Source organism: Salmo trutta, chromosome 3, assembly GCF_901001165.1.
Source record: "Salmo trutta chromosome 3, fSalTru1.1, whole genome shotgun sequence".
Taxonomy (NCBI): domain Eukaryota; kingdom Metazoa; phylum Chordata; class Actinopteri; order Salmoniformes; family Salmonidae; genus Salmo; species Salmo trutta.
In genome coordinates this window covers 32,958,494-32,975,802 of record NC_042959.1, presented here as the reverse complement: position 1 = coordinate 32,975,802, position 17,309 = coordinate 32,958,494, and the positions used below count along the sequence as shown (strand labels likewise).

Sequence of the window (17,309 nt, the reverse complement as noted above, 5' to 3'; positions counted from 1 at the left end):
TTCATCACTATAGCACATTCAGAGATCGACTTATAGCCATTCATCTAAAATAATTCATAGATTTTAAACAAAAAACACTTTCTGTTTTGTCATAGATGGACAAGATTAATATGTGATGAAAGGCAAGTTCCTAACAAGTTCAGGAAGCCAAGCTAGAGCTCTGTGTGATGTTCACAGATGTTTTGATCAAGAGAGATCTTTAGAAAATATGCACATTTTCTCCAACACTAAACATACAAATATGTATTTTACAGTTATAAGGAAGGTGAAATCCTATAGTTAGTGGTTTGCTAATTTGATTATACTATATTTAGAAAGCATATATAGTACCAGTCAAAAGTTGGGACACACCTACTCATTCAAAGGTTTTTCTTTATTTTTACTATTTTCTACATTGTAGAATAATATTGAAGACATCAAAACTATGAAATAACACATATGGAATCATGTAGTAACCAAAAAAGTGTTAAACAAATCAAAATATATTTTATATTTGAGATTCTTCAAAGTAGCCACCCTTTGCCTTGATAACAGCTTTGCACACTCTTGGCATTCTCTCAACCAGCTTCATGAGGTAGTCACCAGGAATGCATTTCAATTAACAGGTGTGCCTTGTCAAAAGTTAATTTGTTTCCTTCTTAATGCGTTTGAGCCAATCTGTTGTGTTGTGACAAGGTAGGGATGGTATACAGAAGATATCAGAAATTGCAGCCCAAATAAATGCTTCACGGAGTTCAAGTAACAGACACATCTGAACATAAACTGTTCAGAGGAGACTGCGTGAATCAGGCCGCCATGGTCAAATTGCTGCGAAGAAACCACTACTAAAGAAGAAGAGACTTGCTTGGACCAAGAAAAGAGCAATGGACATTAGACCGGTGGAAATCTGTCCTTTGGTCGGATGAGTCCAAATTTGAGATTTTTGGTTACAACCGCCATGTCTTTGTGAGACGCAGAGTAGGTGAATGGATGATCTCTGCATGTGTGTTTCCCACCGTGAAGCATGGAGGAGGAGGTGTGATGGTGTAGGGGTGCTTTGCTGGTGACACTGTCTGTGATTTCTTTAGAATTCAAGGCACACTTAACCAGCATGGCTACCACAGCATTCTGCAGCTCTACGCCATTCCATCTGGTTTGCGCTTAGTGGGACTATCATTTGTTTTTCAACAAGACAATGACACAACACACCTCCAGGTTGTGTAAGGGCTATTTGACCTACATCAGATCACCCGACCTCAACCAAATTGAGATGGTTTGGGATGAGTTGGACCGCAGAGAGTGAAGGAAAAGCAGCCAATAAGTGCTCAGCATATGTGGGAACTCCTTCAAGACTCTTAGAAAAGCATTCCTCGTGAAGCTGGTTGAGAGAATCCCAAGAGTGTGCAAAGCCGTCATCAAGGCAAAGGGTGGCTACTTTGAAGAATTTAAAATATCAAATATATTTTGATTTGCTTAACACTTTTTGGGTTACTACATGATTCCATATGTGATATATTCTAGTTTTGATGTCTTCACTATTACTCTAGAATGTAGAAGATAGTAAAAATAAAGAAAAACCCTTGAATGAGTAGTTGTGACCAAACTTTTGACTGGTACATTTAATATTACATGTAGTTACATTTAAGAGGTTTTAATCATTTTACATGTACAGTACTTCAAAATTCAAAAAGGCAATCGCACATCTGCGCTATCTTTGTTGCAGGTGCATAGTAACAGTTGAATAAGATTAGAAAAAACAAGAAACCCGTGCACTGCTCTTGATAGTATCACTGCTCTTTAATAAGCTTTACGTATCAGCCTCAAGGACTTGGTCAGAGCTTTTGTATAGTATTGACATAGAAAGAAATCATGGCAAAGATATAAACTTTCAAATGACTATTTTCTGGGATTTTCATTGAGCAGAGAGTAGAAGAATAGAAGGGAGTCTGAGTGAACCAGCAGTATATTGTATGGTACACAGCAAATTGGCCAGGGTTAACTAGTGTGGATTTTTCAGTGTAACATTTATAGTGTTGATTCAGGAGTTTAATTAACTAGTAAATAGTTAAATTAACACTCCGTGGTGGCGTTAATAACCAGAGTTGTGTGATTGTGTAATTTTTATTCTGTGTAGAGTAACACTCAAAACCACACCCAACCATTATCATATATGCATGCTCTATTGGGAAAGGGAAGGGAAAGGGGGATACCTAGTCAGTTGTACATTGCAGGGTGATTTTCAGAATTGTTTGTTTCAATATCTGTTTTTGCATGCACATTGTCTGATTGATTGATCTCATGCTACACAAAGATAAGTAGCATCCATTTATCTAAACTAATCCAATCTGCTTGTAACTGCACCCATTACTGAGTCAGATGGTTATTCCAGTTTACATCATTTAGGTAGTCTCAATAAACAATCCTCCCTCCCAGGCAGTCATTCTGAATGTAGGTGATTAAAAGTTAAAATGGCGAAGTTGCATAAAGATATGGGAATCCATATATGACGTCATGGTTTTACCACTATCCATGGAGTTTTTAAACTATGGCCCGCGACATGGTCCAATGTGCCAATAAATCAGCAAAATCTACTTTTTAGTTTTTTCAAATTGCCTGTGTCTTGGAGCTTAAATTGGGATTGTGTATACTGTGCTAATGACGATACAAAAGAGTAACAGAGAGCAATGTACAATACGGCAAATCTGGTAAAGAAGGCATTTGTGGTAAGTGCATGGAGGCATCTTTATGCACCTCCGCTTTTGTTGGATATCCTCACTCTGGCTGGATTCCAAGAATTACACATCACTTTGCAAGCCAGCATTACGTGACTTGAAGGCCTAATGTGGCCTGTAAACCAGGAATTTCTGACCACTGTGTTCGTTTAAGTAATGTAGGCCCTGAAAGAAAAGCCGTATTATATATGTAATGTACTGTAAAAAAAAGTATAATAAAAATGTTTTAAAAAATGCTGGTAGAACCATTTAGAGTGTTCTAGGAAGTACCCTTCATAGAGGGTTCTAGGTAGAACCCTTTGCTAAGTGTTCTACCTAGCACCAAAAAGGGTACCCTACGGGGACAAACCAAAGAACCCGTAGCACCTTTTTTCTAAGAGCGTAGGCCTACTTACACACAGTATAGACTACACCCAGGTACACAGACTGATACACACAAGCTTGTAGGGGCATTCTTCCCAGTGCAGGCACGCAGGCTGCAATATGGCTATAAGAGAGCGCTGCCAGGCCCACTCCTGTGATAAAAGATGGACTTGTTGGCGAGGCTGGCTCAGACACATGCTACCTACCCTGCCATCTGGTTGTGTTCTGACTAATAACTCTCGCCTGACTACGCAGACTATCTGCTCTGCGGCTTTTTCACAACTGAGAGCCCATTGTACGATACGTCAATCTTGCTCCTGCGCTGATCCAGCAGCACGTTTGTTTTTAATCATCTTTACCGACAGGTTGAACCCATTTATTAATTCCTTTGGTGCCACTGACGGTGCAGTGCATACAAATACACTTATCTAAATAAATATGCATATGTATGCAGCATGGTTACCTGCACACCCACACAATTATATTGTAATGAATATGCACGTTCTACTTTTCCCAGGTATATAATTCCCACTGGACTTTGTTTCCCCAGCATCATACATTTTGCTTCTCACCCTAGATTTTTACACACACACACACACACAGGGAAGACTACTAAATCGCACACGCAAATGCAAACACACAAAATCAAAAATAATGATACAATATTAAGCTCTTCTTAAAAGCACATAACACATTCCACACATTTTGGATTAATTTACACAGACTTTAATAGCTTTATTTACAGATGAATTCTTGACAGTTGTTTTTTTCCTCTGTTGGCATAATTCAGTGGATGCCATATTTTTCAAACCTTTACATTTTTTTTAACTTCCAGTCTCAATTTGCTTGAGTAGCGTTATCGGTGAACAATGAGGTGAGCGTTTTCCGCTTTTTGTTTTCTTTCTTTTTAAAAATGGGAATCCAAATGTCTTCATGTAGGAGGCCAGAACCAAATAAAAGAAAAGTGGGAGGAGGAAAGAGTGATGATTATGAATCATGAGGGGAGGTGGGGCTACCTGCTGATGGATTTTCCTGGGGAGGGGAGTTTAGGAAGTTAAAACTCTTAAGACAGGTGACATGATGGGCATGATACGGATGTGGCTACTGCAAGGAAAAATCTGTAATGTTTCTTAGCAAGTGCCAAAAGGGTGGAGATGGAGGAGATTAAGAAAATGGCTCTGTTCAAACAATCTAACACTGCTTCCTCACTTTCTTCAAGGTCATAGCTGATGTAAAAGGATTGTATAGTTAAATAGGATGCCGGTGAAGAGTGTTTGGACAAAGCCAGAGTGTGAACGGGGTCCAGCATGCGCACAGAGGAAGGGAATTTGGTTCAAGTCATTTGATTGAGGTATGTGAAATGGAAGGGTATCGTGCCAATGTGAAGATGGCAGGAAAGCTGGAGTGTGGTACAGAGCAGAGATGATGGTGATTATGACTAAGGGGAGAAGTGCCAAGAGGTTGAGAGGGAGTATCCAACAGGTGTGGAGGTGAGAGGGTTAGAGGAACAGAGGAGAGCTTCAGATGGAGGGAGACTGAAGGAGAGGGTGTGTAGAGGAGTCAGATGGGGCCGGGTGAGGTGGTGTGATGGGTGGTTTAGGACCAGGGGGCCGTTGAGACTCAGTTACTGAGCAGTAGCTCTGTCGCAGTCTCCACGTCCCAGGATTTTGACGACAACGCCACTATTACTGCATTCTGTGGAGACGGGACAAACAGTAGAGAAGGAAGTTTATAACACAGTCATAACTATGCTAAAGTATTCAAACACAAAACAGATCCATTGGTGAACCATAATAAAATGTAAATGAGTTATGAAGGTATCGACTGCTGAGACAGCATTAGAGCTGGTCACGGGGGGCCCACTCACTTTGTCGAAGCCCATGGCACAGAGTTTGTCTATTTTGCGGGTGTACTCTGGACTGGAGGAGGGGGCGCCGGCGTACACGTGAGACCAGAGTCTGGCCGTCTGTTTGAACATCTCTGGGTTCTGCTTATACTAAAGGGTGAGAACACACAACACTGAGTTGGCAGTATACAAAACCTCACTACGCTACAATTTAGTAAAGCAATTGTACACGAAAAGGGCATGCTAAAACTACTTGGTTAGCACTTCTTTTGTGCAAACAACCGAGTGTACAATTACTTTTCTACAACGGGTTATCAACCTATTCATCAGCTAGTATATCATCCCTCAACAAAAATTATAGGCTAGTCCCGACGCATCTATGGTTACTAGCCAAGCCGGCTGACCGTTCATTCTAGCGGTTAAGCTGCCAGATACGCGACCCAGTCGTAAACTCTGTTCAATATCCCAGTCGTTGGTACTAAATGTTCCGTTGCCACGCTGGCCGGCAACGCTCTTATCCATTTCTTGCTACCTAGCCAACTACGGCTAACACAGTCACGTCAAACCATGGAACTAGAAAAACAGCAAACTAGCTGCATTTCATTTCACCTGTTTTTCTATTGACATTTCTCTGTATACAGTGCATTCGGAAAGTATTCAGACCTGATGACTTATTCCACATTTTGTTAAGTTACAGCCTTATTCTAAAACTGATATATATATATATATATATATATATATATATATATATATATATATATATATTTTTTTTTTATGTCCTCAATCTACACACAATGCCCCATAATGACAAAGCAAAAACAGGTTTGGACATTTTTGCAAAAGTATTAAAAATACGTTTCCAAACACCTACTCATTCAAGGCTTTTTCTTTATTTTTACTATTTCCTACATTGTAGAATAATAGTGAAGACATCTAAACTATGAAATAACACATATGGAATCATGTAGTAACCAAAAAAGTGTTACATCAAAATACATGTTATATTTGACATTATTCAAAGTAGCCACCCTTTGCCTTGATGACAGCTTTGCACACTCTTGGCATTCTCTTAACCAGCTTAATGAGGAAGTCACCTGGAATGCATTTCAATTATCAGGTGTGCCTTGTTAAAAGTTAATTTGTGGAATTTCTTTCCTTCTTAATGTGTTTGAGCCAATCAGTTGTGTTGTAACAAGGTAGGGGTGGTATACAGAAGATAGCCCTATTTGGTAAAAGACCAAGTTCATATATACTGGCAAGAACAGCTCAAATAAGCAAAGAGAAATGACAGATCATCATTACTTTATTAAGACACGAAGGTCAGTCAATCCGGAAAATGTCAAGAACTGACACTGATTTATTTAGAATTCAAGACACACTTAACCAGCATGGCTACCACAGCATTCTGCAGCGATACGCCATCCCATCTGGTTTGCACTTAGTGGGACTATCATTCGTTTTTCAACAGGACAATAACCCAAAACACACCTCCAGGCTGTGTAAGGGCTATTTGACCATATTTACCTGGCCTCCACAATCACACTCCACCAATCAGGCCTTTATGGTAGAGTGACCAGATGGAAGCTACCCCTCTGTAAAAGCCACATAACAGCCCACTTGGAGTTTGCCAAAAAGCACCTAAAGGACTCTGACCATGAAAAATAAGATTCTGTGATCTGATAAAACCAAGACTCAACTCCTTGGCCTGAATGCCAAGCATCACATCTGGAGGAAACTTGGCCCCATCCCTACAGCGAAGCATGTTGGTGGCAGCATCATGCTGTGGGGATGCTTTTCAGCGGCAAGGACTGGGAGAGTCAGGATCGTGGGAAAGATGAACGGAGCAAAGCATCCTTGATAAAAACCTGCTCCAGAGTGCTCAAGACCTCAGACTGAGGCGAAGGTTCACCTTCCAACAGGACAATGACCGAAAGCACAGAACCAAGACAATGGAGGAGTGGTTTCAGGACAAGTCTCTGAATGTCCTCCAGTGGCCCAGCCAGAGCCCGGACTTGAACATCTCTGGAGAGACCTGAGAATAGCTGTGCAGCAACACTCCCCATCCAACCTGACACCAGAGCTTGAGAGGATCTGCAGAGAAGAATGGGAGAAACCCCCCAAATACAGGTGTGCCAAGCTTGTAGCGTCATTGCCAAGAAGACTCAAGGTTGTAATCACTGACAAAGGTGCTTCAACAAAGTACTGCGTAAAGGGTCTGAATACTTATATAAAATGTGATATTTCATTATTTTATTAATTTGCAAAAAAATCTTAAAATCTTGTTTCTTTGTCATTATGGGGTAGTGTGTGTAGATTGAGGTGAAAAACAATTTAATACATTTTATAATAAGGCTGAATCGTAACAAAATGTGGAAAAAGTCAAGGGGTCTGAATACTTTCAGAATGCACTGTGAGAAATCAGCGTTTGAGGATTAATGCTGATTCATGATTTTGACCGGCTGAGAAAAGATGTCGGTCTCGTCCTGACACTAATTCTCAATAGGACAGTGGAGATCGAATTTCAATATCAAAACAATGTTGCAAATCTCGAGAGAGACAGCGACATTGGCACAAACCCCACTTGTTGCAAACCAAATGTTAAGCTAGAAGCAAATAATGTCTCGATGCGTTGTACAGTGGAGATCAACTTAATGAATTGGCTGGCTGGGCTGATGGGACAGCGGATGCGCAGGGATTTCTCAGATAGAACAGAAAACAAGATGCCCATCTTTGCGTCATAGGCTTACCCGTGCTAAACATGTTTTTTTAGTACGGCTGGCTTAGAACGCGTCTCAACCAATCACAATGCTTGTTTTGACCAACCCATTGTAGAATAAAGCAGTGAGGAGACAGAGCAAGTCTAAAAAAAAACCCAACACATTACAAAATCTACAAAGACATTCCAGGCATAGTTATGCATGCTCTCTCTCTCTCCCACACATGCACACAGTGTTCCTCTCACTTGATTGGCCACCACAGCGTCCTGTGGGTCGTCTGGTTCTGCAGCTGCCAGTAAGGCCTGTAGTGACAGCAGCACTGTCCTCAGCGTCATAGCTGCTGCCCTGTCAGACACACAGAGGGTACACAGAGTAGTAAGACCTGGGATCAGCCTTAACCAAGACATGACAATGAAAAAAAAAAAAAAAAAAAAAAAGAATGTTATTGACATAAAGTGACTCACCACTGGTCTTTGAGGATGTCCAGACATATTGCACCTGTGACTGAGCTGATGTTGGGATGCCAGATCTTCGTGATAAATCGTACCTGGGGGGGCCACGGGAAGCACATAAACAAGCAAGGACTTCACCCTGGCACAGGTCAATGTCGACAAAATCCACAACTGAATGACAAACATCAGAATATGTTTGATATACACACACACACACCCACCTACCTTTGGTGGATTGAAGGGATATGTTTCTGGAATTTTTATTTCTAGTTGATATCTACCACCTGAAAACATTTTTGGGGAAAATAATTAAATCACAGCAAGAAATCGGTATCCTTTTGCATGACATGAACCACGCTCACTTGAGGTAAAAGTGCTTTGAATCCTATTGTGGTAAGTTAGGTAGTCTGCCTCAGCCCTCAAGTAAACCCAGGCGAGTCTGTCCCAGGTAAAGCAGTTAGGTCTGTCTGAATAGACGACGGTAAACTCCCCTGGGCCTCTCACCTTCATATGGTGTATCAGGTGGCCCTGCGATCTCCCCCTTCAGCTCTGTGAAGTTCTCATCCACCAGGTCCACTTTGATCTGGTTTTTACTCGTCTGTCAGAGAGAAGAGAGGTCAGTTAGTTCTGTCACAGAGCAAGGGCCAGGGTGTAAGGAAAGGAGGGGTATCCATCAGAGGGTACCTCATCCCAACTTCCTCCCAACACAGACATTCTCACGGAAAAGCGAGAACTAATACTTTCCACATGATCGGTCTCCTTGCACTCGAGTATGACAGATACCTTGATAACAAGCAACATTATGAGACGTTTGAAAGTAGTGACTTGTGCTATAGATTCTGATACGATATCCAAAAAAGGGCCAAAAGCTACCGGTATCTTCTTGCATCGTAAAGTGTTCTAGCCTGTAGGGACATTCATTTGCAAACAGTTATGAACATTTCTACATGCCGTGTCACATTATTCAAGTGTGTTAACTTCTGTGCAGCACGAGTGGGGAGCCAACATGATGTATCCCAGACTTCCCAGTGCAGGATAGCAATGAGTAAGTGGACCAGGCGCGGTGCGCTATAATAAGGGGTCGGCCGCGCTGATAGACAGGCTTGATCCGCGAGACACATTTGACAGAAGTACCGAAAGTAAAAAATAAAAAATTTAGAACCGAAACGTTTTTTTTTAATGTCATAGTATCAAAAAAAGTACCCAAGTTTCAGTATACCGTGCAACACTATTAAGCTGTGGAACCCAGAATTGTGTGTGACCACTCGGTTACGGGGACACCATTCTGCCGAGGACACCCAAACCAGTAGACACCGCAAAGCCCAAGCAGCCTAAGTTGCTGTAACCCTGCTTGGGATATTTACACTATATTGGCTATTGGTTGAGAGGCAGGATCCGTTCTCGCTTGGCATGTCAGGGTGGGCGACTGGAAATGTCAAATAAATGCATTTAGGTTATAGTTTATTAAGACCCATGAATACGCCACACCAACAGCTTGAAACAATCAATTGGCTGTTTTAAAAATGAATTTCCTGCAATTTCACGTTGTAATGGTCAATAGATGTGATAGCATGCTTAATATATGCAAATACGTGATTTTATTCTGTAATAGGGTAAACTGTAAGGTGTTCTAGCTAATCAAATCGACGTTTATTTATGTTCCAGCGTAGTGTAAGCCACACCATACAATGAAATGCCTACTCGCAACTAAAGCTCTCCTAGAAAACTGTGCAATTATTCAGCTATATGTATTTGTGTTTACATTAGGCTATAGCGTGTAGTCATAGGCCTATAAGGCTATACTGCAAATCATTGTTTGTTCCTGAACAAGCCGAATGGCAGAGCTATCCTTCAACACCACAAGTGGAGTATGACTCTGGGGTATCCAGTGAACTTCTACCATGTGGTGCAGCATGGACCCTAAGGCCCCTTCTCCTCCACCTGGCCACGTCCCCAACAACCCAGCGTGTGACTTATTCTTCTACATTGAGAGTACCAGGGAGTTGCAGTGCAGTGGACATCGCTGCATATGTCATAGAGTACAGTTTCGCCCGTATTGAACAGAATATTATGCAACAGAAGACCAGATCTTAGGGTCCATCCTGTCAGGGGAGCCCTCTCCAACAGGTTGCAGTAGAGAACATCGGATAGTCATATGAAGGACAGCAGCAGGAACTTGTCTCTTCGGCCCCGGCACCGTTGCCAGGTGTGACTGTGACCATCGGGTGTGACTGTATTGCTTCTCCGGTCCTGGCACCGTTGTCGGGCACGGCTGCGACTGAGACCGGGCAGGGACACGTCATGTTCTCGGCCCCCGCCGGTCCTCAGGAGTTGCCTGCTACAGAGACTGAGCCCACAACAGATGTCATTCCCGATTCCCCCCCTCCACTGCTGTGGAGTCTGGGGGAACCCTCTCCTATGTGATTCCAGCAGCATCGCCACACGGTAGTGAGCCTATGTCGCTGGCTGGACCCTATTGCTCACCGCCACCAGATCATCACCAGTCAAAGCTACACGGCGAGCCTGTCTGCCCATCTGAAACTCTGTCCCTGCAGTAGGGACAGTAGCACCGGACCGGTCTGCTGCTACCTCTGATGACCGGTCCAGCCATGACCTGTGCCCATGGGGGGGGGGGGGGGGGGTACACAGCCACACTGGTGTCACCAGCTACAGATGGTACAGCCACAGCCCTGGGTCCCCAGCGTGCACCACTTGACCCAGCTCCAGTCCTGGTCCTGCTGGACTCAACCCCCAATGTGACTGTGGGGGACACAACAACAGACCTCATCGGGGCCGACCACCCAGACTTCACCCCCCAGTGTCCTGTCCCAGGGGCACTACCTATTCCTGCTCCTGGGGTCTGAGCTGATCCACAATCTGCCTTGGACTCACCAGTATTGGCCTGGACTCTGGGTCGACCGTTGGGACCTTCTCTGGAGCTTGCCCTGGGTACACTTCTGGTTCGTGCACTGGGGCACAGCCCGCGGAACCACTGCCGCGCCTGCTCTCCGCTGCTGGGGCCTGGCCTGCCTCGGTTGGGGAGCTGCTGAGCCTGCTCACCTCCCGGGCCATGGACACAGGGGACATCCTGGCCCGCCTCTGTGAGCCCTCGCTTATGAAAGAGCTCAGTGTCTTTCAATGTGGCACCGTCATAGGATGCCATCTTTCAAACAAGTCAGTTCATCAAATGTCTTCCCTGCTACAGCTGCCCCGGTCAACTGTAATTTCTGTTATTGTGAAGTGTAAACGTCTAGGAGCAACAACGGCTCAGCCGCGAAGTGGTAGGCCACACAAGCTCACAGAACGGAACCGCCGAGTGCTGAAGCGCGTTTCAAATTGTCTGTCCTCGGTTGCAACACTCACTACAGAGTTCCAAACTGCCTCTGGAAACAACGTCAGCACAACAACTGTTCGTTGGGTTTCTATGGCCGAGCAGCCACACACAAGCCTAAGATCACCGTGCGCAATACCAAGTCTTGGCTGGAGTGGTGTAAAGCTCGCAGCCATTGAACTCTGGAGCAGCGGAAATGCATTCTCTGGAGTGATGAATCACGCTTCACCATTTGGCAGTCTGACGGACAAATCTGGGTTTGGCGGATGCTAGGTGAACGCTACATGCCCGAATGCATAGTGGCAACTGTAAAGTTTGGTGGAGGAGGAATAATGGTCTGGGCTGTTTTTCATGGTTCGGGGTAGACCCCTTAGTTCCAGGAAAGGGAAATCTTAACGCTTTAGCATTAAATTACATTCTAGATGATTCTGTGCTTCCAGCTTTGTGGCAACAGTTTGGGGAAGGCCCTTTCCTGTTTCAGCATGACAATGCCCCCGTGCACAAAGCGAGGTCCATACAGAAATGGTTAGTCGAGATCGGTGTGGAAGAACTTGACTGGCCTTCACACAGCCTTGATCTACAGCCCACAACTCCTTTGGGATGAATTGGAATGCTGCCTACAAGCAAGGCCTAATCGCCCAACATCAGTGCCCGACCTCACTAATGCTCGTGGCTGAATGAAAGCAAGTCCCCGCAGCAATGTTCCAACATCTAGTGGAAAGCCTTCCCAGAAGAGTGGAGGCTGTTATAGCAGCAAAGGGGGGGGACTAACTCCATATTAATGCCCATGATTTTGGAATGAGATGTTTGACAAGCAGGTGTCCATATACTTTTGGTCACGTAGTGTACATCCCATGTTCATCTTCCTCAGTGTGTTTAAATAAAGTTCCAGTGTGGGTGTTAACTCTTGGGCTGCGTTATTCCCCTCTAACCAGGGGTGGTGTCAGTGAGTCACATCCATAGAGCCGGGTAAAATAAGTAGAGCCGGGTCACACTCTTTCACTGGTGCCGTCCTTGCAGCACCAACCGCTTCAAATAAACACGCCGCCTAATAGTCCTACTCATCACTTATTATTACAGATAGATCATCACTTCTCACCACGGTGCTCGTTTAGTAAAGTTATGACAAAAGCTTAATCAATGTCTCGCAAGATCAATGATTAATTAGCATTTTACGTAACAGAACCGACTATAATAGCATATCAGGCCTAGAACGTTACTGTTACACCAAAAACACCTCATTTCTAATGAGATTTTACTATGGTCAGCTGAAGCAGCATAGTCCATTTTTCTTTTGTGCGCCAAAACTCAACCCGAGCGCGCCACTAGGCGGGACACGCGCTTCGGCTGAAACAAAATGCATCTGCTCTAATTCGCTCACGAAACAGTAATTCAAGAACATCTAAATGCATATTCCCATGCAACTGAGAGAGATCAAATGGATTGGAACGCAGATGCAGTTGACGTTTCACCAGTAAAACGTGAAGAAATATCATTCGCGATTGACAGTGACGGCCTATTTTGAAATTAGGTAGCCTATGCCTAACTTGGTATTGGAGGGTATGAAAAATAGAAAACATTTGAGACAAGCTGTGTGTGGGCATAGGCAGTTTGCAATTGGAGGACACATTTTATCCATATTCTTTAAATGGCTATTCAATAGGTTACATCTGTCGGTACAAAAAGGAAAGGACGTCAAACAAAAATTGCGCTCCATCACCTAAATAAGACAGCACTACACTAGTGGGTTTGCGGCAGTGGAGGCTGCCGAGGGTAGGATGGCTCATAATAATGGCTGGAACAGAGCAAATGGGAATGGCATCAAACACATGGAAACCATATGTTTGCATTTGATACCATTCCACTCATTCCCCTCTAGCCGTTACCACAAGTCCGTTCTACCCAATTAAGGAGCCACAAACCTCCTTTGGTTTGTGACTATGAACTTCCATTGTCTCCGATTCTGTAGCAGTCATTCGATTACAGATTTTCTTTTGTCATTCTGTTGCCGATTTGGTAACAGAATAATGCATTTGAATTACTTCATAAATCACATTTGTATCAGTAAAAACATACTAATTGGTAGGTATACCTTCACTTGTTATTTCTGTGAAGTTTCATTATCCTCAAGAGGGAGAGAAACTAGAAAATATCTTAAAGATGTGGGTTTTTGATAAGAGAACGACAAGACACTAGGCAATATTTCTTAACTTATAGAAGGCAAATAATTTCTGCAAAACTAAATATAAATGTTGATATTAGTTGGGTGTTAGGTGACCCAACAAATAATGGACACCATGCAAGAATTCTACAAAATACTACAATAAACAAATCTGTTTTCACCAAAGGTGCGTTTGTAAATTCAATCTGGAGTGCCAGAGTGCGCGCTGGGCGTTTGTAAATTCAGTGCGTTGTCAGGTTGTCCGTTCGTAAACTTCAGAGCATTTCGTTCTCGGGGTGTTCAGAGCGCACACTGGACGCTCTGGCTGAGGAGTAGGGTTGATCCGAGCGTTCTGACCTCACAAAGGTAGTCAAGCATCCAAGCTAACCGGCTAATGTTCGCTAGCTACTTCCAGACATAAACAAGAGAACACCTCACTGACCATTTTACTCGGCCTAGCAGAGCTGATTATGCTGTTTATATGTTATCCAGAGCATTGGTGAATGTAACTGTGCTGCTGGCAACAATTTAATTGAGCTTTTTTAGTGACATTTTCTGACACCGGCCATATTCAACGGCTGTTAAACGTTCGTAAATTCATCAGCTATTCTGCGCTCTGGCACACTCAGACGAGAGTGCTCTGAAATCAGAGTAGTAAGCCAGTGCGAATTTACGAACGCACCCAAAATGTAAATTATGTGGTCGTCAAAATACATAAATGATTTGAAAACAATGTGGCAGTAAAAATCCCAATACTGTGCCAAGGACATTCAAATCTGTGGGCCAAACCTTTTAGTGAAACCCCACAAATCGTTGTTTATAATTGCGATGGGTATTCCTCAACCTAGAGTAAAATCGATTTGACATTGTATGGCCAAGAGCAATGAGAAAGTCCCGAGGGTGTTTCACGGTCAACGGACGTCTTGACTGAACTACACTGAACAAAATATACATGCAACATGTAAAGTGTTGGTCCCATGTTTCGTGAGCTGAAATAAAATATCCCAGAGATTTTCCATACACACAAAAAGCTTTTCTCTCTCAAATTGTGCACAATTTGTTTACACCCCTGTTAGTGAGCATTTCTCCTTTGCCAAGATAATCCAGCCACCTAACAGGTTTGGCATATCAAGAACATGATTAAACAGCATGATCATTATACAGGTGCACTTTGTGCTGGTGACAAAAGGAAATTCTAAATTGTGCAGTTTTTCCACACAACACAATGCCACAGATGTCTCAAGTTTTGTAGGGAGCATGCTAACTGCAGGAATGTCCACCAGAGCTGTTGCCAAAGAATTGGATGTTCATTTCTCTACCATAAGCCGCCTCCAACGCCTCTGTTGAATGTTGCATTAATATTTTTGTTCAGTTTAAGGTAAAACTTTTTTTTCATCTATCATTCAGATGTTTTCAGAGACATGGGGGAAAAACAGCAGGTTACAAAGTAGAGCTTCGTATCTACATTTTGATGTATGGGTTGTGAGGGATTGATCCAAACTCACGTTTCGCCACCCCCATTTCTCTGACTAGTGCTAGCTGTGTGGAGAGTGCCTTATGCCGTTCACTGAGACAACGAGCCAGGTGAGCGGCAGCACTGCGCGGCATTGGCTGCTTTGTGATTAATGGTTTTATTATTTCAAGTAAAAACGACCAGAATTCAGTGGCTACAGCCCTACAATCAATAAAAACATAGCTAAATATCAGTGAATTGAAAATATGTCCAATCTTGTATTTTGTGCAGCTGGTTCTTGCATGCAGCTCACTCTGTTCTGTGCTTAGGCTAACTATTTGCAGCAGTTTATCCTCCCATCACCAGAGTAACTCAACACCAAAAATAACATTACAATGTAACCCAACTCGGATGTAGGCCTACCTTAACATAGTTTACTTCTATCCAACTAGGAACCGTCTGTGTTACAGTTCAGACTTAGGTGAGAAGTGTGTATCTGTGTTAGGCTGTGGGTGTTGTGTGTGAATGTATTGGTGGGGGGGGGTGTATTAAGTATCTCATTTGCATAAAGTCGTATAAAAAGTGGTATTCTAATATCATAAATTGGTTCAAATTGTTACAAACTCTGTTTCGCATAAAACTAAATTGTTATTATGTATTCCGTACTGCCACATTTACATATTATAGCATTTGAACTGAAAAGACGTCATAACAATATGACCACCCCATCTTCAGATATTGGACAAAACATGTTGAATTTAACAATCCAGACAGGTGATTTGATGCCTTTATCGACTAGGGATTAACATGGACCTGTCCGAGACCTTTTTCAATAACTTGAAAATAAGATAGCTCAGCTACATGTATGGTAAATCCTATCCTCATGAAATAAAGTGTTCTGTGTTTCTGGGAGAAGCATCTATAACATGGAATGCAAAGTATAACACCTGAACCAAAGTTACATTTTGTCCCCTAAAACCCTAATATTAGTTTCCAGTTAATATTGTGTTTTGATGCATTTCTAATATTTGATGACGATTTATCTTAAACCTAGCCTGCAACAGGACAGGTAGAAAATGTCACACTAACGTTAGCTTTCGAACCCTCTGCGGCAGAAGTTGCACCCTGGTAGTAACCAATTATGTATATAACAATCATTGGTGGTAACATATCGTTAGCGGTGTGGGGCAAATATACTTTTTAGCTAGCTCGTTGGCTAAATAACCAGATAGCTAACGTCTTCACCTCTTTAATCATATCAAGCCAGGGTGAGCGTATTTGCTTGGCTTATTTCACTACCCCTGGCCTAACTAGGTTGCTACCATCGCTATCTGTAGCGTAGTAGCTGGCATCCAGGCAGGGGGTTTCCTGTAGGCTAGCAGCCATAACTAACGATAACGTAGTTAGCAAAAAGCCAGTCACATTTTCCTTCGTTGGCCTTCGCTTGCAAGCCAGCTAGCGCCTTGTCCTTCGCTTTTGTTAACAGCTGGTACCGCTATCTAGCTGTTAGCTAACAAAACACTACTTTCCAACAACAGGCAATCGTGTTTGACACAAACTCTGCTAACGTCGCTAGCTACCTGGCGTTGCATTCACGGTCGATTGAAGAAAATAAATAACCCACCTCCTCGCTTTTGAGAACCTCTTTAAATTCCCGTTTTATCCTTTGAACCGCGATGTTGGCCATATTTTCGCCGTGTTTCTGTCGGAAGGGAACACGATCCTCTCGGTCACAGGCCTTACTTGGCTTCAGCCCTCCTAGTTAGCTAGCTAACCCAGCTAATTCGCAGTCCCCCTCGCACTTTCGTTCTCTGCCTCTGTCACTTTTGGATCGGAGCAATAATAACAGCTGCAAGGTACAGCTAGCTACGGCCACTAAATGCTAAGTTGTACGGGAACGTGACCGAACCCCGATGTCAAAAATATAATGCTAGTTACAAAAGAGCCGAGGGACGTGTATTTTCTCGCAATATTGCCACTATGTACGCAGTGGACAGAAGGTGGTCCAGGAAACATTTTAATACCAACTACATGCAAGCTGAAATGCGGGTCATGTGATTTCTACAGCATTGGTACCCTCCCTGTCATTCTAACATTTTAGAGAGGCTTCTTATGTCTGCAATAACTGGTAGACGTACTTGCATGAGTGGAGAATTAAAAACAGGCATACATTTGCTTGTATATGCTTGATTATGTTGTCCAAAGTAAACGTTCATTGATCATAAATAAATAATGACAATGTACATTATATTTATTGTTACCTGGACCTCACTTC

The 17,309-nt window shown here is 43.0% G+C and overlaps 1 protein-coding gene across 1 annotated transcript; it reads right to left on the bottom strand.

Moving 5' to 3' along the window:
- Positions 1-3,777: 3,777 nt before the first annotated feature.
- Positions 3,778-17,099, bottom strand: LOC115173463 (ubiquitin-conjugating enzyme E2 K). The gene is made up of 7 exons (XM_029731543.1): positions 16,659-17,099; positions 8,594-8,687; positions 8,315-8,373; positions 8,102-8,184; positions 7,883-7,982; positions 4,942-5,070; positions 3,778-4,769 (listed from the first exon to the last, which is right to left on the bottom strand). The coding sequence occupies exons 1-7, from the start codon at positions 16,719-16,721 to the stop codon at positions 4,695-4,697; spliced, it is 603 nt and encodes a 200-aa protein (XP_029587403.1). The 5' UTR covers positions 16,722-17,099; the 3' UTR covers positions 3,778-4,694.
- Positions 17,100-17,309: the final 210 nt, after the last annotated feature.

What these genes read in the sequence shown, in the direction of transcription:
- LOC115173463 (XM_029731543.1), bottom strand. Translation starts at nt 16,721, where the DNA reads ATGGCCAACATCGCGGTTCAAAGGATAAAACGGGAATTTAAAGAGGTT. An exon ending in ACGCTGTGGTGGCCAATCAA is followed by an intron (nt 5,071 to 7,882) that starts GTGAGAGGAACA and finishes CTCACCCTTTAG; the next exon opens with TATAAGCAGAACCCAGAGAT. An exon ending in GTGCCATGGGCTTCGACAAA is followed by an intron (nt 4,770 to 4,941) that starts GTGAGTGGGCCC and finishes CCGTCTCCACAG; the next exon opens with AATGCAGTAATAGTGGCGTT.